At 42.1% G+C, this 27,087-nt stretch overlaps 1 protein-coding gene across 1 annotated transcript; it reads right to left on the bottom strand.

Annotated features, from left to right (window-relative positions):
• Positions 1-1,107: 1,107 nt before the first annotated feature.
• PRF1 (perforin 1) lies at positions 1,108-16,902 on the bottom strand. The gene is made up of 3 exons (XM_051982527.1): positions 16,850-16,902; positions 9,101-9,674; positions 1,108-4,564 (listed from the first exon to the last, which is right to left on the bottom strand). The coding sequence occupies exons 1-3, from the start codon at positions 16,875-16,877 to the stop codon at positions 3,436-3,438; spliced, it is 1,731 nt and encodes a 576-aa protein (XP_051838487.1). The 5' UTR covers positions 16,878-16,902; the 3' UTR covers positions 1,108-3,435.
• Positions 16,903-27,087: the final 10,185 nt, after the last annotated feature.

The following is a 27,087-nucleotide window of genomic DNA, read 5'->3' as shown; positions in this document are numbered from 1 at the left end:
GTGACTGGGGGAGGACGGATTTGGAGTGAAGAGTCCTGGGTTTGAGTCCTAGCACTAATAGTTACCAGCTGTGTGACTCTGGGCAAGTTCTTTCTCTTATCTGAGCCTCAATTTCCTCATCTGTAAAAGAGATTTAATAATGGCGCTTCCCAGGGTTATTGTTAGAATCAAATGAGACAATATAGGTAGAGAAAAATATCTGTAAAATAATGATGATAACAAGTAATACTAATTGTCTCAATTGAGTTTTTTGTTTTTTGGGGAACAAAATTTATGTTTTCCCTGATGTAGGAAATTCCCCTAAACAGGGCAGACCAGAGACTATTCTGTAGCTTAGTGTCTTGGGGTTAAGTGACTTGTTTAAGGTTACATGACCAGCATGTGTCAAAAGCTCAATTTGAACCCAGGTTGTCTTAACTGCTTCACTACTACTAGCTCATACTTGTGACAAGGCTAAATATGAAATCACAGCTGGAAAATGCATTGTAAACTAGAAAGTGCCCTTAAGTGGGACCCTTTAATTCAGACCTTGGCGGTGGGAGCACTGGGGGGAAGCACTTTAGAATATGAGGTGTATTGACCTGTCCATATACAAGTATTTCTCAAGGAGTTGATTCCTTGAGGTCAGGAACTGTTTTAAAAATTTTTTAATCACTCTTTCTATAGTACCACCAATAGTGCCATTAATGCTTATTGAATAAACAAATGCTTCCAATTCTCTTCTCTGGGGCCAAGGGGAGCAAGTCCACTCTCTTTTCCACGCACAGCTCCTTCTGTCCTTGAGATCTCATGTCCTGCCTAAGCACCGAGCAGCCTCAGTTGCAGAGTTTCGCCTCTGTCCCTGACTAGCTTCTTAGAACCAAGAAGGCGCTGGCTTAGCCAGGAGTCCCACTTCTGACTGTTCCAGAGCCACTTTTAGGAGTGATATGTCTCAATGGAGCATAAACCAACGGATCGACTTCCCTTATAAAAGGAAAAGGGAAAGCAATTGTATTAACTTGGGGAAAACAGTTGCATTAACTTGACATCCTTTGAGAAGACGAGAAATCAGAAATATTTATTAGGCTTCAGTTGATGTGAAAAAAATAATCATGATCTCAGACAAAGTTAAAGCTAAAATAGATTTATTAAATGAATTAATCAGGGAGGTTACATTATGATAAGACACCACAGATAATGAAATAATATCAATACTAATTGATGTAAGCATCAAATACTATAGTTTCCGAATTTTTAAAGGAAAAGTGAAATGAATTACAAATGGAAATAGATAGAAAAACTATAATAGTGGGGACTTCAAATCCTTCCCCTCTCAGGACCTAAATCTAACAAAAGAAAAAAAGGAAGAAAGAAGTCAAAGAGATGACTAGAATCTTAGATAAGTTAGAGATAATAAATATTTGGACAGAATTGAATGGGAATAGAAAGGAATATTCCTTTTTCTCAGAGGTATATGATACCTTTACAAAAATTGATCATATAATTAGAGCATTAAGATCTTTATGGTTAAAACTCTATTGTTAATATTAAGTGTATTCTTTTCAGATGATAATGCAGTAAAACTTATATTTAATAAGAGACCATGGAAACAGATTAAAAATTAATTGGATGCTAAATAACCTAATCTCAAAGAATGCAAGGGTTAAAGAACAAGTCAGAAACAATAAATGATTTTACTAAAGAGAATGATAATTATGAATATCAAAACCCTACGAGATGCAGAAAAAGTGGTCATGAGAGGACAATTCATATCTCTAAATGCTTACATCAGTAAAATAGAGAAAGAATAGACTAATGAATTGAGTATGCAATTAAAAATAGAAAAAGAACAAATTTAAAATTCCCAATTAAACACTAAATTAGAAATCCTAAAAATTAAAGGTAAGATGAATAAAATTAAGTGTATGAAAACCAGTGAATTAATAAGTAAAATTAGAAGTTGGTTTTATGAACACAATCAATAAAATAGACAAACAATTGGTTAATATGATTTAAAAAGAGAGAGAAGAAAACAAAATTACTACTATCCAAAATGAAAAGGGTGAATATATCACTAAAGAAGATGAAATCAAAACAATTGTTAGGAATTATTTTGCCCAATTATATGCCAATAAATATGTAATCCTTCAAGATTTAATTTTTTATGTAAAATATATAAGCACATATACCTCATTGGTATGCACATTTGTTTTCATCATTAATAAATGATGAAATTATATGTATACCAAAGAATTGTTTTAAAATACATTTCTTTATAATTGATTACAAGTAAAGGTTTGATTTGTGGACCTATTTTATATACCTGGGTCATGTAAAAATTTCTTGAACAAAAAGGAGGCAAGTGGAAAAAGTTTAAGAAGCTCTGGCATAAACTTCTTAATGCCAATGAGTTCCTTTAAAGCAGGTACTGCTTTGGTGCACATAGTAGGTAGTGGAAAAGTGTTGTTAGAATTGAATTTTCTTGAAGGCAAAAGAAGTGACAAACCATGACATGGGTGTGTTCAGGCAATTCAATAAGTCAAAAAGCATTTTTAAGCACCTACTATGTGCTAGGCACTGTTTTAGGAGTTGGGTACCCAGAGACAAAAATAAAACAGTCTCTGTGCTTGAGAAACTTACATTCAATGGTCAAGAAAGTAGTGAGCCAAATAGATATCAGTTATAACTAAAGCAGGGCAACTGGAGCATTGGCCAAGGGCAGCAAACTTGGAGAACAGTGAAAGTGCTTGAAGTCCTTTAACCATAGAAGCAATGGTGCTTAGTAGCCAGTTATCTGGAAAAATTCACTAAAATAGAAGCTACTAGGGAGTGGGCTGGGGTGAGCCCCTTTCTTGCTCCCAGTCAGCTCCATGGGGATGCAGTATCCTTCTTCCACCAATCAAAATGCTTTTTGCTGCTTGCTCTGGGCATAAAAATGGCCCTGAATAAACATATGATCTTCATCCTATTTTGTAACCCAAATGTGCAGGATACTGGACTCAGTACAGTGAGATACAGGCTCACCCTTTGGGCTGGTTGACAACCTTTTCGGGGGGGAATTACCCACTCCACTGAAACCTGTTTCACTGCTTTTTCAAAGAGTCCTGTTACACCCTACCAGTATCAGGATTGGGTGAGGGCTCATGGGAGAATCATTTTATGTTAAAATAGGTGATTATGATTATTAAATAAGCAGAAAACTGAATGTTAAGTTTGGATGGGATCTTAGAAGACATCTGGTCCAATGCACTCATTAAGAAAACAAAAAACAAGGAAACTGAGACATAAGAGTTGATGATTTGTTTAAAGTAGCTCAGGTAGTAAGGAAAAGCGTGTGAAATTTGAACCCTTCTCATTCTAGATTTCTGACTTCTCCCATTGCATCATGCAACTTTTTAGTCTATTAAATCTTGAACACAGCTCTCTTCCTGACATTTGCCCCGCTTGTTGGGACTCTCACCATACGGCTCCACTCCGGTTTCCCGGGGGTTCCCCAAGAGCTCCCCGAGGGGCATACTCCATACAGTGGGACCCCTTGAGATGGGGGATGCACGTGGCCCGGTAATGGAACATGAACTTTCCGTGCTTGAAGTAGCAATTCTCCCACCACTTTCCGCTGACCGGCAGCCGGTCACAAGAGCCCAGAAGGTCATCGTTCCAGCCGTCATCTCTGTCCCACACCTGGATCCTCAAGGGCACGTCGCCCGCCAGCTGCACGGTCCCGAAATCCAGCTTCATGTTCCATATGGGATTGTTGTTGTTGGCCACCACGGGGCTCCTCAGCTCCTTGTCGTGGAAGAAGACCTTGATGTAGGCGTCCGTTGCCGTGAAGGTGTCTCCCCACAGGTTCTTGGCGCTGAAGTTGGACAGCTCCAGGTGAGCCAGCCCCTTCTCCTTGGGGCAGCAGTCCTCATTGGTGAAGGGGGACGCCGGGCACACGCAATGGCACGGATTTTTGTGGGATCTATGTTGCCCCGGAGGGCACGGCTTGCTGCAGTTCTTCCAGCGGGCTCTGTGGCTCACGTAGTGGCTCACGGCCTGTCTCACCTCCTCTCTCCAGGGATTCTTTGAGCCCAGGAGAAAGTGCAGGGACTCCAGTTTATAGGTCAGCAAGCCGGGTTTGCTGGGGACGGTTGCCAACCATTCTGAGAACTTGCCAGCGCCATCCTGATCCGAGAAGAGCAGTTCAGTTGAATCCCCGCTCAGATTCCCTCCCTCCACTTCCACTTTGCGCTCACTGTACGTGTTGTGGAAAGAGCCTTGGATGTTCTTCTTCTTCTTCTCCTCCCTACATTTGTTGAGTTTTGACGAGGAAACCACATTACCCACGCTCACCTCTGCCTCCACCTCGAGGCAGTCGCTCACATCGTTGGCCTTCAAGCCATTCAGGGCCAACTGGCACGTGCGGAGCGCCGTGATGTCCGTGGTCCGACCCCCCAGCTCCACGGACTTGAGAAAGTGGGTGCCATAATTGGAGATGAACCGATAGTAATCCAATCTAGTAGAGGCATTGAATTTGTGGGGCAGGGCTTTGACAGCCTTAAGGAAATTTGGATTCAGGGGGGGCTTCTCTACCAGGTGAAATCTGTGAATGAAAGAAAACCATCAAAGAATCCCAGAGATAGAAATGACCAGTGGAGCGTATAACACATAATCTTACAGAATCAGAAATAAGGAGGAACCCGCATAGTCATCAGATCCAATTCCCCTTCCCTTCCCCATTCAGTTCTGGCTCAGAGCTCTTTCTACTGCTCCTTAGAAGTCTTTCATTTCTACTCGATGTGGGCTAAAAAGCACTGGACTCAGAGCAGACACCCCATGTTCAAATTCCAGCTCTCCTATTACTGTACTCACATTGAGAAAGTTACTTCTTCCTTCTGAGCCTCCCTTCCCTCATTTATTAAACTGGACTAGATTTCTCTAAGGTTCAACTTGTGATCCTAGGATGCCCCAAAATGGTCATTTGATCCCTGAGAGGGCAACCCAACGTTGGAGAACTCACTATTCCTATTTGTAACTCATCCCACCATTGGACAGCTCCAGTTGTTAGGTGGGTTTTGTTTTGATTTTCTATTGAGACAACATCCCATTCCCATCACTTTTCTTCCCTTTTACTTATCTAGTTTTTCTCTAAGTAGAACGCTTCTCTTTTTTCATGATTTTCATGACTCTTCAAATACTTAAAGAAGTTGTCCATAGGAAGTCTTCTTTTTCTCTAGCTTAAAAAAAAATGGCTTCTTTCCTCTGCTTCTTATACTCTGAGAACCCTCACCTCTTTTTTTCTGGCTATGTTCCCCTCTACGATGTGATACCTAGAATAGCACTAGATGTGTTCTGACAGGACAGAGGACAGTGTGACCATCATTTCCCCTTTTCTGGACACTTTGTCGTTGTTTAGTCAATTTTTAGTCGTCTGCCTGTCTGTGACTCCATTTGGCGTTTTCTTGGCGAAGATGCGCAAGTGGCTTGTCATGTCCTTCTCTATTCAGGACACTAATGCAACCTAAAATTTCCTTAGTATTTTTGAGCTGCCATATCACAAGGTCATCTATTATTATCTGGAAAGGGTCCTAGAGGCCATCTAATCTAATCCTCTTCTTGTGGAGAGGAGAATATTGAGCCTCACAGAGATGAATTGACTGGCTCAGGGTCATACAGTTAATTATCTGAAGATCTTCCTGACTTCCAGTGCCCTATTTGCTGTACACAGACATCTCTTATCATTCAATTTAGTAGGCATTGCTACAGTCAGGGGTCTATGCTGGGCACTGGGGAAATGCAGAGATATTTGTTTGATACATCTCTTGATATCACAGAGATGAAGATCACACAGCAAGAAAATGGAAGAAAAGAGGGACCTTATAGACTTTGGCTCTAAGGACTTTATGTTTCCATTCTTGAATTTCTCAGCTGAATAGCGTTGCTACAATTCCTCTCCCCTCATCCCCAGGATCAGCAGCTGATCTCTTTTCTAAATGACTCTGATGTCTCAGTCACTAGAGCTCAAAAAAACCAAGGAAAAGGAAAGCAGAACATTGCCCTGCTACTCTGAGGGTCAACGATTTCTCCAGTTCGATGTGGTTCAAACTGTGCTCAATTGTGTCACAGGATTTCGGTTCAAGACTTGGCCCTTGTCTTTTTGATTATGGGACTTTGAGCAAATCATGTGCTCTTGCTTTGGGGACTAGATAACTTCCCTGAGTTATGTCATCTCCTTCATAAAAAGGTGATGATGATAGGAGAGATAGCATGATGGAAAGACAGCTGGATTTGGAGCTAGGGGACATGAATTCAAATCTCCACTCTGGCTGCTTACGGCATGGACAACCCTGGCCAAGTCATCCCACTTTTCCTGTGTAAATGTAAATTTTAGAAGGCTATAAAATTGGGGTGGAATAGAGCTAGATCATGTCTAGGGACCTTTCCAGCTCTAAATCTATAATCCTATGATGCTAACATATCTGATCTACCTCAAAGGTTGTCCCATACTTAAGGTGTCCAAAGCAAAATTCATTATTTTCCCAGCAAAACCATCTTGCTTCATAATCTTTATTTCTGTCCAGAGCATCAGAATATCTAGCTGGCACAGTGGATAGAGAACTAGTCTGAGTCAGAAGCTTTAATCTTAGAAAGTTACTAGCTTCATTACTAGTTATTATTAATTAGAAAGTTACTATTGTGACCCTGGGCAAGTCATGACTTCTGACTGTCCCAGTTTTCTCATCTGTAAAATGAAGATAATAGTAATACCTATCTCTCAAAGTTGTGGTGGAGATGAGATGTTTTGCAAACCTTAAAGTATGATGTAAATATTAGCTATCACCATCATCATCACCATCATCATCTTCATCATCACCACCACCACCATCATCATCATCACCATCATCATCATCTTCATCACCACCACCACCATCATCATCATCATCACCACCATCACCATCACCATCATCACCACCATCACCATCACCATCATCATCTTCATCACCACCACCACCATCATCATCTTCATCACCACTACCACCATCATCATCATCATCACCATCATCACCATCATCATTATCATCACCATTATCATCACCATCACTATCACCATCGTCACCACCACTATCATCATCATCACCATCCTTCTCTTCTTCCTCCTCCTTCCAATCACTCAGCTTTACAACCTCTCAGCCATTTTTTACTTTCTTTCACCCCATGTTTCCAATAGTTGCCACAGCTGTCAATTCTGCCCCCATGACATCTCTTGTACTCCCCTCAATAGGCTTGGTCCTAATTCAATCCCTATCACATTATGACTATGCTACTGTAACGGTTTTCTAAGTTGTCTAATTGGCCTCCCTCATTCCAGTTTCTCCTCTAATTCATCCTCCACATGGCTGCCAAAGTGATTTTCCTGAACTAAAGATCTGACCCTGTCCCTTTTCTATGTTCCTATGGTCCCTGATTGCTAAGTGTCGGTAGCTTCCTATATCTCTGGGATGTCATGGGATCATAAATTTCAAACTGGAAGGGAGCTCATAAAACAACTATTTTTACAGATGATGCAACTGAGGACTTAAATGAGATTGTCCAAGGTCACCTAAATGGTGCCACTCAGATCTGAACCCAGGTTCACTAATTCCCGAGCCACTGGACCGTACTCCCTCCTTGAGTTTGACTATTATCCTCATCACTTATTTCTGCTCCTCGGTTGACAATGGGTCCCTGCTCGTCCTACTGGGTGGTAGAGTAGACAGAGCACTGAACTTGGAATTAGGAAGACCTGAGTTGGAATTCTGTCTCAGATACTTCCTTTCTCACAATGTGGTCCTGGGCAAAACATTTGGTCTGAGGACCAAATGAAACGATCTTCTTGGCTGGCAGCCTTGAAGGTCCCAGTGAGGGGTTTCACTACCACATCATTGCCTGCTACCAGCCTCATTTCTCTTCACTCCCCAGACTCCCGTTGCTTTGATTCTCTCCCTCCCATCCCTCTTCTAGTTCTGGAAACGTAAGCAAATGAATTCAGTCATTGCTTCTGGAAAAGTGGTGTTTCTATTCTGGTAACTTTTCAAATGAAAACTTCCCTTCTCTTAGGTCACCATTTTCTTCGATATGCGGTTCTATGTCCCCCTGCCCTCACTGGTAAAATGTCACTCTTTGAGTCAAGGAGTGCCTCCATTTTTTGTCTGTTACCTATTGCATAGCAGCTCTGGTGGTTTCAATGGTTATCCCTACATGGCCTTCTCTCTCCTAATCTCTAGACTCACATCTCTAGTGCTCATTAAATATTGCAAAATGGATGTCCCATTGACTTAACTCAACACATTCAAAACAGAACCTATTATCTTTTCCCCAAACCAGTTCGGTTCTGAATTTCCTTATTATTGTCAAGGGAGCTACTATCCTCCGAGCCACCCAGGCCTGCTCCTCCCTCTCACATACTTCCTACAACCAATGTCTTGTCCGGGTCTGTCGATTGCACTGTAGTGACATCTCGTATCTGCTTCTTGGATGTATCCCATGTTTATCTTGTTTCAACATAGATGCTTGTATTTTATCTCTCCCATTAGATCGTGAGTTCTTTGAGAACTGGGACTGCCTTTTATCTTTATTTATATTCTCTGAGTTTGGCATGCAGAGATCCACTCTGCTTGGTACATAGTGTTTCACACATTTTCTTCCTTCCCTCCCTCCTTTCTTTCTTCCTTCCTTCCCTCCTCATTCCCTTCCTTCTTTTGTTTCTTCCTTCTTTCTTTCCTTCTCTCCTTCCTTCTTTCTCTTTTTCCCTTCTCCCTCCCTCCCTCCCTTCCTTCCTTCCTTCCTCCTTCCTTCCTTCCTTCCTTCCTTCCTTCCTTCCTTCCTTCCTTCCTTCCTTCCTTCCTTCCTTCCTTCTTTCCTTCCTTCCTTCCTTCCTTCCTTCCTTCCTTCCTTCCTTCCTTCCTTCCTTTTTTCTCCCTCCTTCCTTCTTTCCTTCCTTCTTCTTTTCAAACATTCAAGTGCTATCCATATAAGAGACAGTTGTTAGCTCTCATAGTGCTGACTCTCCTTCCCCTGAGCTCAATGGGCTTTGTTCTGTGCTGTGGTGTGGCCCATTCTGTGAGTGGCCCGCCCCAACCCTATAGTAACACCCACCAACCTGTAGTAACCGCACTGCATGGATTCCCTGGTGAAAATATAATTATCCTGGTGGCTCTTTTCAGCTGCAAACTGGGTTTCCTCCGCGTGGGATCCGGCCACAGACACTTGGGCCTTGATGCTGGAATGGGCCTGGATTTCCAGGCCCGCCTTCCAATCATTCTTGATGTTCTTGGCGGCCTCGTCAGCCACTTGCACCACAGAGGAGGCCTGGGTCTTGGTCACACGCCGAAGGCAATTTGCACCCTGGGTCCGCCAGTCCGTGATGGCCAAGGGAAGGCGCTGGAGCTGGCCTTCCAGCATATCATTGTGGCACAGGGTACAAGTGCCATCGGGTCGCTCAAATTTGTGAGTGTCCACAGGGAAGTAGCCTGTTCGGCGGAGGGTGGTGACATCCATCCCCTCCCCTGCCAGCTCCCAGCCTGGCACAAACTTCTGCTGATGGCGGCATTCCGCACGGGTGGCCGTTCGGCAGGGGGCTTGTTTAGGCTGGGCCGGCTGGAGGAAGATCAGCAGGTGAAAGAGGAGGAGGACGAGGAGGGAAGAGGAGGAGATGAAGGACCAGATCATCTTGCCTGTGGAGAGAAGAAGGAGGCCGTGAAAGAGCTCGGAGTCTCTGTGGTGTGGGAGAAGGTCCACAGACTCTTCTGTCTGCTGTCCAAAAACAGCTCATTATCAGAGGTTTATCCCTCATTGTGTGGAGGGATAAATTATTTGGCTTTGGGGACGGGAACTTGAAGTGGCGATCTGAAAGTTCCACATGACTCCTATGTAGTAAATGACTGAGCTGAGCGAGAGTTTAGGATACAGAATAAAAAATATTAAGCTGAGAAGTTTCCTATGGAACACCGGGTTAAAATGTCAGAGAGAAAAGGGAGCTCAAAATAGAAAATCAGAGCTCAGAAGACCCATAGGACATGGAATTTTAAAGATGGAAGGAACTCTAGAACATAGAGCATACAGTGTCAGACCTGGTAGGGATCTGCAAGAATATAGAGAATCAAAGAACGGTTCAGAGAACATGGAGCAAAAAACAGCAATTGGGAGAGGTTGCTTAGAACCTAGAATTTTAGAGGGAGAACATTAGAAGCCAGGCTATAGCCTGTCAGAGCTGCAGGCACCTGAGAACATCAATTTGGGCAAAGAGTGAGACTGAATTAGAATACAGAGTTTCTGCCTCCCAGGTTCCCATACATCCCTAAGAATGAGATCTAGATATGATGTAAGGCTTCAGGGTAGCTAAATGTCACCATGGATAGAGTATTGAACATGAAGTCAGGAAGACTCAATTCCCTGAGTTCAAATCTGGCCTCAGACACTTACTAGCTATGTGACCCCAGGCAAGTCACTTAACCCTGTTTGCCTCAGTTTCCTCATCTGTAAAATGAACTGGTCTTCCATGTTATAAAATCAAATGGGAGACAGTGACACAGGACCTCCCAGCATGGTGTGCCCTCATTAGAGAAGGGGAAAAGCAAAACTGAAGTAGGATATGCAAAGTTAGAGAATCCACCCCAAATGTTCATAGGAACTATTTATGCCTGACCTGTGGCAGAGCATTGTGGAGCCACAATTGGACATACTGCAACATGGCTAACATCATGATGATATTTTGTTCCTCTTCAAGAAGAAAGGATAACAAACAACAAAATGAATCGAAGAAGGAAATGGCAAACCATTAGTATCTTTGCCAAGAAAATTCCAAATGGGATCAAAAGTGTCTCACACAACTGAATAATGACTGAACAACAATATGTAGTAAGAAGACTTTTTTTTACACATGTAAACTAAATTCAGTTGAGTGTTCTTTCCTTCCATTACTCAAAACATTTTGAAAGCTTCCCTTTGGGAACTGCCTTCTGAGGTTGTATCATACAATAACATAATAACAATAATAGGACAGGAAAAGGACTGAGCCTGTGATTTAAATGTAGAGAGAACTCCCAGGTAGACAAACTCCCTTTACTTATGCAAGTCGACACATTCTATGTAATTTATAGTCTCAAGGAATTACTTTGTCTTTGGATTCCTATCACCAGAATAAAGCCCGGCACAAGGCAGATGCTTAAAAACCGCTTTGCTGGGAGGTTAAGTGATTTTTCCTGGCTGGTGATAGATCTAGGAGGGTGTAGGGATAGCTTTTATACCTCTAAGTCACTGAGGGGCTGGCTGAACCATACATAAGGATCACTGTAGGCTGTGTATTGACTTAGAAAAGTACACATCAACATGATCTATGTTCTATTGATTTTGTAAAGCTATCCCCACACCCTTCGAGCTCTATCACCAGCTTGTTTCTTATCCAGATATCTGTCTTCAAAAGATGCCCATCAAGGAAAACTAGCTGTGAGATGGAGGAAAAACCACTTAACCTCTTAGCAGAGATTGTACCACACTTGTCCCGTGTGCTTAAGGATACATCCCTTAGAAGAGAGGTGTCAAGGAACCAGATTAAAGTGTATTTGGGAAATACTCCACAAAGCTTTTGGAGCAGTGCCATCTTTGGTAGGATAGGTGTTCGTCTAGTTGGTTGTATTGGTAATGAGGGCAAATCTGGTTTTTATCTGGCCTCAGTTCTGACCCATATAATGGGACTCCTTACCTCACTGGATAAAGAAGGTGTTTTGTGAACTTTTTTGTGATTCAGTCATTTCTCCATTTTATCTGACTCTTTGTGACCCTATTTGGGATTTTCTTGGCAAAGATACTAGAATGGTCTGCCATTTCCTTCTTCTTCAGCTCATTTTACAGACGAGGAAATTGAGGCAATGAGACTTACGGGATTTGCCCAGAGTTACACAGCTAAAAGCATCTGAGGCCAAATTTGAACTGAGATCTCCATGACTCCAGGCCTGGCACTCTATCTACTCTGCCACGTAGCTGCCCTATGAATGCTAGGGAAAAGGGAGCTTCTGATGAGTGAGGAATAAAAATGGATAGCTCATGTGTCTTATTGAAACCTGAAATGTCAAGAGAACTGGAGAACTTTCCCTAGCAAATTGGATGGGCCCCCTCTGGAGAATGTATGGGAGGACATGGATCAGAGGAGCTCAGGATAAAAGTCTATGTGGTTTAGGGTCTGTCTCACTTCCGGTCAGCAGCGGGCATGTACTGGTAAATATTTATCTATCAGCTCTCTGGAACAAAAACAAAATTGAGCTCCCCTACTGACCAAGGGGAACTATAACTGGGTTCCTTACCATCCTCCAGATACTTGGACATCTCCGAAGCAGCTCCCGGCAGCTGCTTTCCTCCCCATGGAATACCCGACACGCCAGAAGTTGCCAAGCACAGAAAGCATTTATTAAGCACTCTACATTTTCTCTAATGGCGTTGTGGCTTCTAGCAGTTAGTTACATTCCTTCTTATATACCATCTCATTACATCATCTCAAACCCAGCTTTCTTTGTCGTTACCCTGTCACGGTACAGGCTACTCAATAACAAAATCATTAATCTTGGGGTAAACAACCTTTCACTACTGCCTTCCTGTTTTCCTCCTCTGCAAACCTTGTTCCCCCTCCTCAGGTTATTTCCTGCTTTACAGCTCCTTTTGCTACATATACCTAAAATCACCTTACACCTATCAACTCTCTGGAACAAAACCAAAAAGTGTTCATGGGGCACACTTGCATTATTAACATTTTCCCCATTATTTTCTTAACTATATTTGTCCAGTGTAGACAATCCACAAGTATATTTGTCCAGTGTAGACAATCAACAAAACGATAAACCATGCCCCTGATTTGTAATGTCATCAATTTTTGAGGTGTGAATTCTCACTCTGAACATTTAACGATCGGCTCTAGACAGTGGCCGATTTGAGTGAGCTCTAGCACAGCCTCCAGGTGTCACCCATGTCAGTGAGAACACCTGACTTGTTTATTTAAGCTTCAGTCTTATACATGGAACACTGCATGATTGTATATCAAGTCTGACCCCAAAGAAGAGATGAGAACGTCTATGTCTCTCCCTTCTTTACAGAGGAGGGACATCGCCTCTGCTGTAAGACTTGGCTGAGGAGGCGTTGCTTGCTTTGCCTGAACTGCTTTTTGTCCCTTCTTTATTTTTCATTATTTGTTCCAAATTTAGGCTAAGGGATTGGGGGAGGAATAGACCTGGAAATAAAAGGGATGTACAAACTTTGGGTGCCAGGGATGACAATGATGAACGTCACCAGTGCGATCTTGTTACTTTGTGACTGCACTTGGGTACAAAAGTCTGAAACTAGCGCCCAGTTCTGATGGCCATGTACGCCCACGACACTTGGCAATCAGGCTTCGGACCCTGCTTTGCTCATGCTCCCATCTCACAGCTCAGTAGAACTGTTGGCAGCCTGGGGACTCAGCCCAATGGCTTTGGGAAACTGTCTCCCACCCCTTATGGCAGGGGGAGTGCTGAGATCATGGCTGTGTCCCAGGAGAGTAAAATACAGAGAATGACTCCTATATGTGGGGAGGGTGTCTGTGGAAGGCTGATTAAAAAGAGCTCTGAATTTGGAATGAAAAGATCTGGACTCAAGTCCTAATTCTGGCTCTTCCTTCTGACCTTTCTCAGCCTCAGTTTCTTTCCTCTGTTAAATGATGGGATTGGTCTTGATGGACTCGGTGGCCCTTACTAGCTCTATTAATCCACCACTCTGTGACTTATTCTGCTTGGTCTCAGCAGGCTGAACTAGGAAAATGTGTGGAAGGGATGAAGAACATATTTCGGCTCCAGAGAAGGAAGGGCTAGATTTCTAACAGTTGGAGCTGTCCCTGAACAGGCTGAATTGTCTCAAAAAGGCCGGCAATCCAAGGCCCGATGCGGAGGTTGCATGATTCTAGGGGAAGGACTTTATTCTGGGAAGGGGATGAAGTGTATTGGGAGAACCAAAGCTTTGGAATTTTGGCACCAAAGGACAAGCAGCTCAAAAGCCACCGTGGCTGGGGCAAACACCACGAATTGTGCCATCTGGCCAATTTTGTAATTCATGAAGTGAAACCAATGTAGGAAGTAATTAAGACAAATTGAGGGGAGAGCGTATGTGTGCATGTGTGTGGGAATTAGTTACTATGGTGACTTCCAGCTATTCAAGAGGAGCATGTGAGGGTTTTTGAACTCTTTAAATTTTAATGCTCTGATACAAAGCCCTATTTGTCCCACCCTAGGTATGACTTGTGAATGTGACACATGAGAGTGTCTCTTGATTTGGAGATCCAGAAGTAGTAAAAGCATATTTACAGAATCCTAGAATCTCAGAGCTGGAAAGAACCACAACAATGGATATCACAGGTAGGACCCATCCTCAAGGAAATTTATGGCACTATTCATCAATTCAACAAACAATGAGAGTTTAATATATGCTGGCTATTGTCGTAGAGGACAGTAGCTCTGGGGGTAGGGGAAATAAAATGGAGTCAAGGGAAGGAGGTTAAAATCCTGACTATTCTCTCTGCTACTTGAGTGATTTTTGCCAAATCACTTCCTTAGTTTCTTTCTTCACTTGTAAAATTATGGGACTGGACCTTCATCTCTAAAATTTGTGATCCTAAGATAGTTTAGTCAAGACACAACTTCCCATCCTCAGGGAGTTTACAATCTGGTGAGGGAAAAAGATTCAAACATAGATGGCTACAACACATTTTATGATAAGTACTTTCCTAGGGACTGAAGCTGTGATTTCCTAAGTGTAGGGACTGAGAAGGAAATCCTCTCTCCTACTAGCCTGGTGAGAGAATTCCCCTAAGCAGGCCCATCAGCAAATATCCTGTAATAGAATCCCAGAGAACTCTGGGACATTCTAAGTCTCTGGCCTCAGAGAACGGCCTGGGATCACTTAGAGTCCAGTCGGTGGATCGGCAAGCATTTAAGCACCCATGTTTGTGCCAGGAATTGAGCTAAGCTTGGGGATACAGGAAAAGGCAAACAACAACAATAACAACATCGACAGCCAGAAGAAAACCCTCCAAGCCCAAACCAAAACAACCGTTCCTGTCCTCCTGAAGCATGCAAATAACTGCCCGGGTACAAGATAAATACGGAGCATGTGGAAGGATATATCAGAGAGCAGACACTAGCTGCTGCGGGACTGGGAAAGGCATCCTGCAATGGGGGAGTTAAGAATCAGAGCAGAGGAGGGAGAGCATCCCAGGTAGGAGGGAAAAGCATTGCAAAGGCTGGGAGGTCAGAGATGAAGGGTCATGGTCCCCAAAGAGCAGTCAGTAAGTGGAGCTGGATTACAGGACCCACGGAGGGGAGGAAGGCGTGAGAGAAAAGACTGGGAAACTAGGAAGGGGCAGATGGTGAACAACCTTGGAGCCAAAAATGAGATTTCCTATTTGATTGTAGAGATAGGGCCTTAGGGTTCAAGGAGGGCAGAGATAGGAAATAAATTAGGCTTCTCTACATGCAAATGTCATCTCCCTTTAGGATCCACTCAGCCCTCCCGTATCCGGGGTCCTCAGCTGCCTGGCTCACGGGGAACCTGCCTTTTCTTCAAACTTATTCTGGAGCCATCCCCTTGGGGCTCTGCTGGGAGACCGAGGGGTGGTGACTTCCATGGTAGTCCCCCTCAGAAACAGTGAATACAAATCATTCTCATTTCTGCAGTTGTTGAAATTTATTTTTTTAAAGAATCTTCTCCTATCAGTCCTAGGAGGCTGAGGACAATTATTTTTATTTTATAGGAAAGAGAGATGCATCCTGAGAAACTAGATAAAGTAGTGAATAGAGTGCTGGTTTGGGCGTCAGGAAGATCTGCGTTCAAAACCTGCCTCAGATAGTTACCTATCTGTGTGTCCCTGAACAAATCACAAACTTCTTTCAGCCTCGCTTTCCTCATCTGTGTAATGGAGACAATAAAAGCAGCTACATATAAGGTGGTCTTTTTTTTTTTTTAGGATCAAATAAGAAAACATATGCAAAATCTCTTTGCAAACCTTAAACTACTATAGTAATACTATTGATTATTGCTACGGAGGCTGTTGCTGTTACTACTGTTCCTCTTGCTATTACTGTTACTTGTACCACTATTCTCTGATAACTGCTGCTGCTGATGCTACAACTATTTAACTACCTCCTGCTGCGACTATTTAACTACCTGCTGCTGTCATTACTACTAATTGTGCTATCTCCTCCTCTTCCTGCTGTTGCTGCTATCACTACTATTCTGCCTAGAATTTGCACCCAGATTTTCTGATTTCAAGGTTATATTGTATATGGCTATTCAGAATATAGCACTGCCTCGCTACAATTAACCCCCCCCAACTGTAACAGTAACTCTTTCATTCTAAAAGGGATCTCTAGTGCTAAATCACCCTGGGCATGGATTACAGTTCTTATGCCTGGTGAATAAGGAGGGGACTTTTGGAAGGGATGGAGAATGGTTTGGGGTTGGGGCTGGGGGTGGTGGTGGCCAAACCCTTAAAGTTACACCTTAGAGGAAGCTGGGGTCAGTCCCTTGTGGAGAGACCCACATGGGGCTCTTCCTAGGGTCGCAGGCTCAAGACTGACATGAGATTTTGAGGGGATCCCAGATTCAGAAGGGACATGAGAGAGCATCCTGTATGATCCCCTCCTTTTTATAGATCATGTTTTCATGGCAGGCCCAGGGAAACGAAACCATGCCCAAAGTGCCCCAGCTAGTTAGTGAGAGGCAAAGCTGGGCTCCCAACCCTGTTCTCTCCTTCTAGATCCGAGCCTTCTCGGAAGGACCGAGAACACTCCGAGTTCCCAAATCCCTTCGCCCTCTTGTCTCCCCGTGGTCTTACCTGGACTGCTGCTGCTCCTGGCCTGCATTGTCACCCTGGCTCTCTGGTGGGGCCTCTTTTAATAGTGCTTCAGTGACATCATTCTTCCCATCCCACCCTGTGCAGAGGCTTACCACATACTCTGTCACCCAGGTAACCAGACCCATCATTTCTCACCCGTCATTCTACTCTTTTAGGGGCTGTGGTTGGTCTTGTTGTTCCTTTCCGCTTTTCTCCCTTCACAACCCCACCTCCTGTCCAACACCCTATTTTCTGGGGCTATCATAACCCAAGAGGAAATGAACCAAGAAATCTTATTGATTTCCACTTTTAAAAATGCAGTTTCCTCCACTGTGAGGGTCACTGGGCCTACTCTAACAGGGGATGGTTTCAGTTCTGAGAGGCAGGGATACCATGGCTAAGAAGTTTTATGACAACTTTGGTAGGGGAAATGGTACAAACAATGGCAAATGAAGTGACAATGGCCATTTTTTTCTAGTGCCGGTGGCTGGAACGAGAGCTAAGACTTGGAACTAGGAGACTTGGATCTGAATCCTAGCTTTCATACTTATTAGCTTAAGCTCTGTGACCTTTCCTTTCCTCATCTGGAAAATGAGAGTTTGGAGGAGAACAGTGCTTCTCAAACATTTTTTATCTCAGCATTCTTTTTTAAAAATATTATTTATTTTTAACATTATTTTCTTTTTAAAATTTTGAGTTCCAAATTCTCTCCTTCTTTCCCATTCCTTCTTTATCCATTGGGAAAGCAAGCAAAATGATATCAATTATACATATGGAATCATGCAAAACTTATTTCCATATTAGCCATATCACAAAAAGCAAGAAATATAAAGAAAGTGAGAAAACATTTTAATTTGTGCTCAGAGCCCATTAGTTCTCTCTCTGGAGGTGGGTAGCATTTTTTCATTATGAGTCTGTTAGAATTGGATCGTTGTATTGCTCAAAGTAGCCAAGCTTTTCACAGTCTCTCATCATTACAACACTATTATTACTGGGTAAAATGATCTCCTGGTTCTTCTTACTTCATTTTGTATCGGGTCATATCGGTTTTTCCTGAAACTCCCCTCCCCAGCCATTTCTTATAGCACAATAATATTTCATCACAATCATATACCACAGTTTGTTTAGTCATTCCCTAATTGATGAGCATCTTTTCGATGTTCAATTCTTTGCCAGTACAAAAAGAGCAGCTATAAGTATTTTTGTATATATAAGTCCTTTTCCCTTTTTGGGGTCTTTTTGGGTTGGATCAAAAGGTCTTCCCAGTTTTATAGCTCTTTGGGGCATAGTTCCAAACTGTTCTCCAGAATGATTGGTCCAGTTCATAACTCCATCAACAATTTATCAGTATACTAAATTTTTCTCATTACGTTCAGCATTTGTGATTTCTGATAAATGTGAGGTGCTAACTCAGAGTTGTTTTAATTTGCATTTCTCCAATCAATAGTAATTTGGAGCATTTTTATATGACTATAGGTAACTGATTTCTTCTGAAAATTTCATATTTTTGATCATTTGTCAATAGAGGAATGGTTCTTATTTTCATAAATTTGACTCAGTTTCCTATATATTTGAAAAATGAGACTTTTATCAGAGAAAATGGCTCTTAAATTTTTTGAGCAATTTAAAAAAAATTAAATTTTTTAGAACATAGTTTTCCTTATCATCTTTTTTAATTAGAACAATTTTTGCTTTTTCTTTGTCTGAGATCACATCTACTCCTTCTTTTTTTTAATTTTAGCAGATGCATTTAGTAGATTCTACTTCAGTTCTTTGTTTTAACTCTGAATATGTCTTTATGTTTCAGGGTATCTCTTGTAAACAACATGTAGTTGGATTCAGGTCTCTATCCATTCTGCTATTTGCTTCCATTTTATGGGTGTGCTCATCCCATTCATATTCAGTTATGATTACTCCGTATTTCCTCCCATCACATTTTCTGTTTATCCCCTTTTTCTTTTTGTCCTGTTCCTCCTCTAAAGTCTGTTTTGCTTCCCTTAATCTGTCTTTCCTTTTTTCACCCCCATCTTTATCCCTTTCCCTTATTTTCCTATTAAGATTGATTTTGATGTCAACTGTGTGTGTGTGTGTGTGTGTGTGTGTGTGTGTATGTGTGTATACTCTTCTCTCTTAGAACCAATTCCAATGAGAGTGAAGTTTAAGCATTGTCTACTTAGCCCTTGCCCCATTTCCCCTTCAATATAAAAATGCTGCTTTGCACTCTTCTTTCATGTGAAATTTTTTTTCCCATTCTACCTCTTCCATTTTTCTTCCTGTGCATCCTCCTTCTCGTCCCCACTTTTTTTTTTTTTTTGCTGAAGCCATTGGGGTTAAGTAACTTGCCCAGGGTCACATAGCTAGGAAGTGTTACATGTCTGAGATCAAATTTGAACTCAGGTCCTCCTGACTTCAGGGCTGGTTCTCTATCTACTATGTCACCTAGCTGCCCCATCCCCACTTTTTTTTGCAAAGAGATCATCTCAATATGATTGTACCTTTTGTCTATGTAGACTCCTAATTGCCTTAATAATAATAAAGTTCTTAGGAGTTACATTTATCACCTTCCTATAAAGGAATGTAAACAGTTTAACTTTATTGAGTCCCTTATGATTTTTCTTTCAATGTTTCCTTTTTATGTTTCACTTGAGTCTTGTGTTTGAATATCAAAATTTCTATTCAGCTTTGATCTTGTCATCAATAATGCTTGGTAGTCCTCTATTTCATTAAATATCCATTCCCCACCCCTCTCCCTAAAGGATCCTATTTAGTTTTGTTGAGCAGGATGTTTTTGGTTGTAATCCTAGTTTCTTTCTTCCCCTCTTTTTCTTTCTCTTTTTGTCTCTTTGATCATGGCTTTCTGGTAGCCCAGTAATTCTTAAATTATCTTTCCTTGATCTGTTTTCTAGGTCAGTTGTTTTTCCAATGAACTATTTCACATTTTCTCCTATTTTTCATTCTTTTGACTTTGTTTTATTTTTTATTTTTCTGTTGTATCATGGAAGCATCAGCTTCTACTGCTCAATTATAATTTTTTGAAATTAGTTTTTTCAGTGAGTTTTTGTATCTCCTTTTTCATTTGATCTAGTCTGCTTTTTAAGGAGTTCTTTTCTTCAGTGAATTTGTGTTTCTCTTTTTCCATTAGGACAATTCCATTTTTAAGACTTTATTTTCTTCAGGTTTTTTGTGCTTAAAAAAAAACTGAGCTACTAATTCTTTTTTCATAATTTTCTTATATTACTTTCTTTTCTCAGTTTTCCTTCTACTATTTCCTTCTACTATAAAGGGACTATTATCCCTTTATTTAACACTTCCAGGAATTCTTATTGGTTTGCATCCAATCAGCATTTTCCCTTGAGGTTTTGTTTATAGATGTTTTCAATTTCTTGTCTTCTGAGTTTATGTCTTGGTATTACCTGACATCATAGTGGCTTTATATGATCAAGTTATTATTATTATTATTATTATTTTTTGTTGTTGTTAGTCGTGCTATTTGCTTATTTTTTTTTCATACTGGAAAAATGTCTCCCTCTGACCTTTTGCTGGCTCTGACATTCCAAAATTTTATTTGAAAAGTTATTTAAAGATTTTGGGAGGGGAATATTGGCAGAGTTCAGCTAGTTAGCTGACTCTAATCTTTTATCTTGGCTCCTGATCTCAATTTTTTTTCCCCTTTTTTGGGGAAGCAATCAGGCATGAGTAACTTGTTCAGGATCACTCTGCTAGTAAATGTCAAGTGTCCAAGGCTGGGTTTGAACTCAACTCCTCCTTACTCCAGAGCTGCTGCTCTATCCACGGCACTACCAACCTGTCCCTCTAGTTTCAATATTCTTAAAAATAATTGAGAACCTCATAGAACTTTTGTTCATATGTTTTATATCTACAATATCAATTGTATTAGAAATGAACATGTCTTATTATTATGAAAATAATTTTGACTTCATAAACCTTTTGCAAGGATCATCTGTTCTATTTCCCACACCATGATCCTCAGATCATATTTGGGATCCTCTAGACCAGAAGGTCTCAAACCAATTCCAATTCCAATATCTTGGAGATAAAAAAATCAGTCCCATTTTACAGATGAGGAAATTGAACCCAGGCCCTCCTTTTCTTTTGAGTTGTTTAACATTTTTATGATTGACTTGGATAAAGGCAGAAATGGCATACTAATCACATTTGCAGATGACAGCCAGCTGGGTGGGCTGGCTATCACGGGGAAGATAGAGCTAGGATCCACAAGGAGCTTGACCAATTGGAGCACCAGTGGCTGGATCTCAGAAGGTGAAATCCCATAGAAATAAGTGTAAGTCTTACTCTTGCTTAGGTTAAAAAATCAACTCTTCAAATATTAGATGGAAAATGTAATTAGGCAGCAGTTCATCTGAATGATGACTCGGGGATATATTAGTGAATTACAAGTTCAGTAAGAATGAATAATTCCATGTGACAAATAAAAGAAAAAAAGACTAATGGGAAGTGATGATGAGAGTTCTAGCTTTTGCTTTCTGGGAGATGGCACCTTTTGGCTACCTGTCCTGGTCAGACCCCATGTGGAATATCATGTTTCATTGTGGGTATAACAACTTAAAAAGGACATTGATCATTATGTTGGAGAGGGTCCAGGAGAGAACAACCTGAATGAGGAAGGGTCTGGAGTCCATGACATATGACTACCAGAGTTTTTGATCTTGGAGAAGACTCGGGGAGTAACATGATGATTCTTCCAAGTGTTTGATGGTTGAGGGGTTAGATTTGTTCTTTTGGCCCCCGGTCTCCAACTCCCCCCTTCCTCCCCTGTGGCAGAACTGGGAGTGGTGAGGGGGTGAAGCAAAGATCAATTAAAGCATGATGATGATGTGAGGAAAGACTTCCTATTCATTGCAGCGGTCCTTACGTAGAAAGGGTTACCTCGAGATTGGGAGGGTCTCTTTCCTTGGAGTCTTCAAGCAGAGGTCAAATGAAGGATTGATGGAGGTGAGGCAGACCTAGGTGACCTGGGGGATTAGGCACTGGATTTGGCCTTGGGCAGCTTGGGTTCCCATCCTTGGTCTGAGCCTTACTGGCTGTGTGTCCATGCTCTCCAACAGCTGGTTTCTTATTTCTAGAATGGGGACATTTTTTTGCCTACCTCAGAGTCATTGAAAGACGTTTTTTAAATTTTAAAGTGCCCATGGAAATGGGAGGGGAGTGGTTATGTGGGCTGCTAAGGAAAGGAAAAGCAGGAGGTGAAGGAATGCTTATTAATATGTGTTGGGCAAGTCACATATATGGAGAATTATTCCCCTGGGAAAATGTCCCTGATTGTGAATGGGGTTTTGGGGTTCACGTGAGTGGGGTTTGGGGGCTTATAAGGGGGGTTGTCTGCACATACTCTTCTCTCTGTGGGTCCATGACAGGAAAAAACAGTTCTGAGGCTTGTGACCACATGTGATGTGGTGGGATGCTTTGTCCTCCTAACCACTTGTTTCCCATCTTCTTCTTCCAACCAAAACTGCCCTCCCCCATATCTTCTGCTCTTCTGAGAAGTCAATTTTGTGGTCCACCTGGAACCTCAGTTGGTCAGCTCTATGTGGAGTCTTAGACAGATGAGCCATCAAGAGACCTGATTTGAATCCTGACTCTCTGTGTGACTTCCATCAAGTCACCTCCCTTCTCTGGGCCTCTCTCCGTGAAAGGACAGATTAATCAGATTTCATTCTCATAGGATCATATATCAACATATACTGGGGGCCTGGTTGAGCCAATCCATAAATAACCCCACTCTGCTTCAAGTACCTAACAAAATACTCTAGTCCCGATAACCAGATCAGGTAACAGTACAGGCTTTCGAATTGTATACTCAAAGGTGTTAAACTGTTGTTCTGTTCTATCTTGCTCTGTGGTTCTATTGTAAATTAGTTTTAAAAGGGGATCTGATGCAATCCCTGACATGGAAAAGGCAGCCCCCCTTATAAGCCCCCAAAGCCCCACTCACGTGAACCCCAAAACCCCATTCACAATCAGGGACATTTTCCCAGGGGAATAATTCTCCATAGATGTGACTTGCCCAACACATATTAATAAGCCAGAAAGGCCCGATATGTAATGGAAATTCCCTCTTCCCAGATTTGGAGCACGCCCAGATGTTCTACAGCTGGTTCTGGTCTACTTACTATGTGAAGAATCACCCAGGGAAGATGGGATGGATGGATTGTGACTGAGAAGTGTCCCCATTGATGGGATGACAGATCCATTAAGATCCTTAAGGGTTTGGAGCCATCTGAGAGGAAGACTTGTTTCTGATTTAAGCAGTTGGCACCTGGTTGTAGCCCATGTCTGCTGGGAAAGTATCCGTGTCCCAACTCATGATCTCCCAATGACTAGATTGCCCAAAGCTAAGTTGGGCGTCTCACTTGTGACTTTTCTCTTGGTTTTGCTTCGATTGCCAATGGCGGGCTTCCTAGATGGCCAACTGAGAATCATTTAGTCAGCCAGTCTTAACTAGCATTTATTTATTTTATTTACTAAGATGGGCCATTAGTAATATCTGATACAAAACATTCCCCCCTCACCCCACCCCATTGTGATACCCTCTCCCACAAATATGCTCTATGTGAAAAAGGACTCAGTATTGCTAGTTGCTGAAAGTTTTTTCTCCCATTTGGGGGGTGCTCATAAAGTTTTCCTCAGGCACAGTTTAGTCTCTTTGCTGGGTCCTTTGTAGAGCCGTGAGCCCATTTTATCCGAGACATTGCCAACAGTTAATATGAGGGGATCATTAGGGCACCGATAGGAAGATGAAAGCCACTGTGTGCCCTCTCCAATATGGAGAATCCTCATCTTTTCTCATCTTCACCAGTTTGCTGGGTTGTGAGAGGATATCTCAACTGTTTGATTTGCAGTCTTTTTATTTTTAGTGATTGGAACATTTTTTCACATGGAGTGGAATAATTCACTTTTTAAAAAAAGAGTTTATTCTCATCCTTTGAAGGGAAATCCTCTCCACTTTGATGACAGTGATTTCTTTCCATCAACACAAGGAAGTACCTTAGACACTTAATTTGCATCTTCTTTAACTTCTCTAGGTAGAAGTAACATCAGTTCCCAGTTTGTATAGGGTTGAAAATCTTGTGAAACACAAACCTATACCTGAATGGGAAAAAAAAAGACAATGAATTGGTCCTACAATAAGTTTAGAAAGAGTTTGACTGATCCTTTCCACTGGTCAACTGAAACCCTTACTCCCTGAGAGCTATACATTGAATATTAAGTCATCCACACCCACCCACTCATTTCACAGAGGAGGAAACGGAAACCTATATAAGGGAAATGACTTGTTCAAAGTCGCATCAACAATGCCAAACAGAATTGACATTTGAACCCGGGTCCATGGCAGGTGTTGCCAATGAGAGGGATGTGAGCAGCCTGAGTGGAATTGTTCTTAGAAGCTTTTTACTGGTTAGGATCACTGACTGGGCTGTCATGAAATGCTATCTTTAAAGGCAAGGTTCTTAACCCAGGGTTCATGAACTTAAAATTTTTTTTTGATAATTATATTTCAATAGAATTGGTTTCCTTTGGAATTTTATGTTGTGCATTTGAAAACATGGCTCTGGGCAGGACCAGGAGATCATTATATACTTCAGCAAAAATACTATAGATGATCAATTCTGATGGACGTGGCCATCTCCAGCAATGAGATGAACCAAACCAGTTCCAATGGAACAGTAATGAACTGAACCAGCTACACCCAGAGTTTAAGAACTCTGGGAGATAACTATGAACCACTACATAGAATTTCCAATCCCTCTATTTTTGTTCGCCTGCATTTTTTATTTCCTTCCAGGTTAATTGTACACTATTGCAAAGTCCGATTCTTCTTGTACAGCAAAATAACTGTTTGGACATGTATACATATATTGTATTTAACATATACTCTAACATATTTAACATGTATTGGTCATCCTGCCATCTGGGGGAGGGGGTGGGGGGAAGGAGGGGAAAAATTGGAACAAAAGATTGTGCAGTTGTCAATGCTGAAAAATTACCCATACATATATCTTGTAAATAAAAAGCTATAATAATAAACAGAAAACATGGCTCTGAGAAGGGATCCTTAGACTTTGGCCAACCTGCAAAGGGGTCTGGGATGTCAGAAAGGTTATGAGCCCTTCCCTGTTTTAAATGGTGTGCCATCTTGGATGGGGCTTAGGAGGAGTGAGTTTGGGTTTGCAGCGATGACACATGGGAGCTCTTGCTGATGTGGTCTTGTAGGGGCTTCTAGTTTGGATATTGGTAACTCAGGGAGGCCGGGGGGGCAGGGGAGCAATACCAAGATGAGTAAAGCATGGGCTGTTCTCTTACAGAGCTATAGACGTGAAATGGCTGCAATGCATTTCTTAAGTACTTCGAAATTTTCAGAAGGGGAGACAGTGTAGTATGGAGCACTGGCTTCATGGTCAGGGGATGTGAGTTCCAGTAAAATCTTTATGTCTGCTACCTTGGACAGATTATCACTTCTTTATACCTGTTTTTTTCTTCTATAAAATGAAAGGGTTGCTATAGATAGCCTCTGAGGTGGCTTTTACCTGTATAAGCCTATGATCCTTAAGCATTTCCTTCACAGAAGCCCTGTGAGGTAAAGGGAGGTGAAGGTTATTAAACCCATTTCACAGATGAGGAAATTGAGGGAAATCACTTGTCCAAAGACAGATAAGAGACTGATGGGAATATTGAAGCCACTTTGTTCCCATTGTCCCTTAGCCCTTGAAACTGACCTTCATCTAAGGTCAAATAGCTAGTAAGTGACGGAGCTGGAAAGGAAATCCAGATCTTTGGTGGTCTCACATTCCACCTTGCCGTATCCCAATAGAGTCTGATGTGAACATCATTGCCAAGAGAGTCGCACAGTCGAGAAGAGGAGCCCAGAGGGGGGAGCGATCTCAGCCCGGCAAAAGCTGCCCGGAGAAGGTCGCCCTCAGATGTGCTTGATGAGTGGTCAGAATTTCTTCTTGTGAAGTTTGGGGGGAACATTTCAGTAACAGGAAATGTAATGACCAGAAACAAGAAAGTATGAATCATGTGGGGGGAAGGTGAGGGATCCCAACTGTATCATCAGGGCTTGGAGGACCTTCAACCCTACCCAGTTCCAACCTCCATCTTTGGTGAGGGAGGCTCAGTCAGGGGTCAGATGTGTCTCAGGCTCAGCAACAGCTGATGAAGAGGTCCCCTTCTCCCCCAAGCAGGGTTAGAAGCGTGACATAAGGAAATGAGACCTGAACGAGGGTGGGATGGATGTGGAAGTTGACAGGAGGAACTGATACTTATATTGCAGTGGAAGAATCAATGGGATTTGGTGACTGACTAATCATGAGGGATGGAGAGAGATAGAGGAATCATCCCCAGGGTCTCTGGGATGGTCAGGTTTGAACCCGAGAAGACCAGAAAGATTAACCAGGTTCTATGGTACGATAATGGTAAAAACACTGGATTTGGAGCCCGAGTTCCAGTTCTGTCTTTGTGATTGATGACTAACTGTGCCTTTAGAAAGTCCTTTCATTTTTTTGGTGCCTCAGTTTTCCTATATGCAAAATGAGCAAGCTGAGTCTCAGCTTTTGGAATAATTAGTCTCCAAGGTCTTTCAGCTTGAGACCTGTGATTCACTGATCGCCTCTTCACCACGTTTTACGGCAGGGAAACACAAAAAAGCTGAAATAAAATCCTATTTAATGTTGAATCCTCAACTGGTGAGATTGGAGTGAGAAGAACTTTAACTTTCTGAGGAAACAGCTCCAGACCCACCTCAGCCATTGCTTCTCTTCTTCATGTTTCCTGATTTAGTCCTAGAGTTGGAGTCAGAAAAGTAGGCTTCAAATTCCAGCCCCGCCGTATTTTGTGCGCCTTAGGCCGTTGGGTGGTGCAGTGGATAGAGCCCCCCCCCCCAAGAGTCAGAAGGACCTGAGTTCAAATCTGACCTCAGACACTTGCTAGTTGCGTGGCTCTGGGAAAGTCACACTATTTGCCTGAGTTTCTTCATCTGTAAAATGGTAAACCATTCCATTGTCTTTATCAAGAAAACCCCAAATGGGGTGATGAAGGATCTGAACAACAGGTCATGTCGCTCCCATTCTCTGGGTGTAATTTCCCTCATACATTAAAAAAAAAGTTGGATGATTTCCACGCTCCCTCCTAGCTCTAATATACCATCCCCCACTTTCTCCAGTCCCTCTATATTTCTCTCCTGGTCTCTCCTGCTCTTT

The sequence above is a fragment of the Antechinus flavipes genome, chromosome 2 (assembly GCF_016432865.1).
Source record: "Antechinus flavipes isolate AdamAnt ecotype Samford, QLD, Australia chromosome 2, AdamAnt_v2, whole genome shotgun sequence".
Lineage (NCBI taxonomy): Eukaryota > Metazoa > Chordata > Mammalia > Dasyuromorphia > Dasyuridae > Antechinus > Antechinus flavipes.
This window is presented reverse-complemented; position numbering and strand designations above follow the sequence as displayed.

What these genes read in the sequence shown, in the direction of transcription:
- PRF1 (XM_051982527.1), bottom strand. Translation starts at nt 16,877, where the DNA reads ATGCAGGCCAGGAGCAGCAGCAGTCCAG. An exon ending in CAGGAGCAGCAGCAGTCCAG is followed by an intron (nt 9,675 to 16,849) that starts GTAAGACCACGG and finishes TTCTCTCCACAG; the next exon opens with GCAAGATGATCTGGTCCTTC. An exon ending in ATGCAGTGCGGTTACTACAG is followed by an intron (nt 4,565 to 9,100) that starts GTTGGTGGGTGT and finishes TTTCATTCACAG; the next exon opens with ATTTCACCTGGTAGAGAAGC.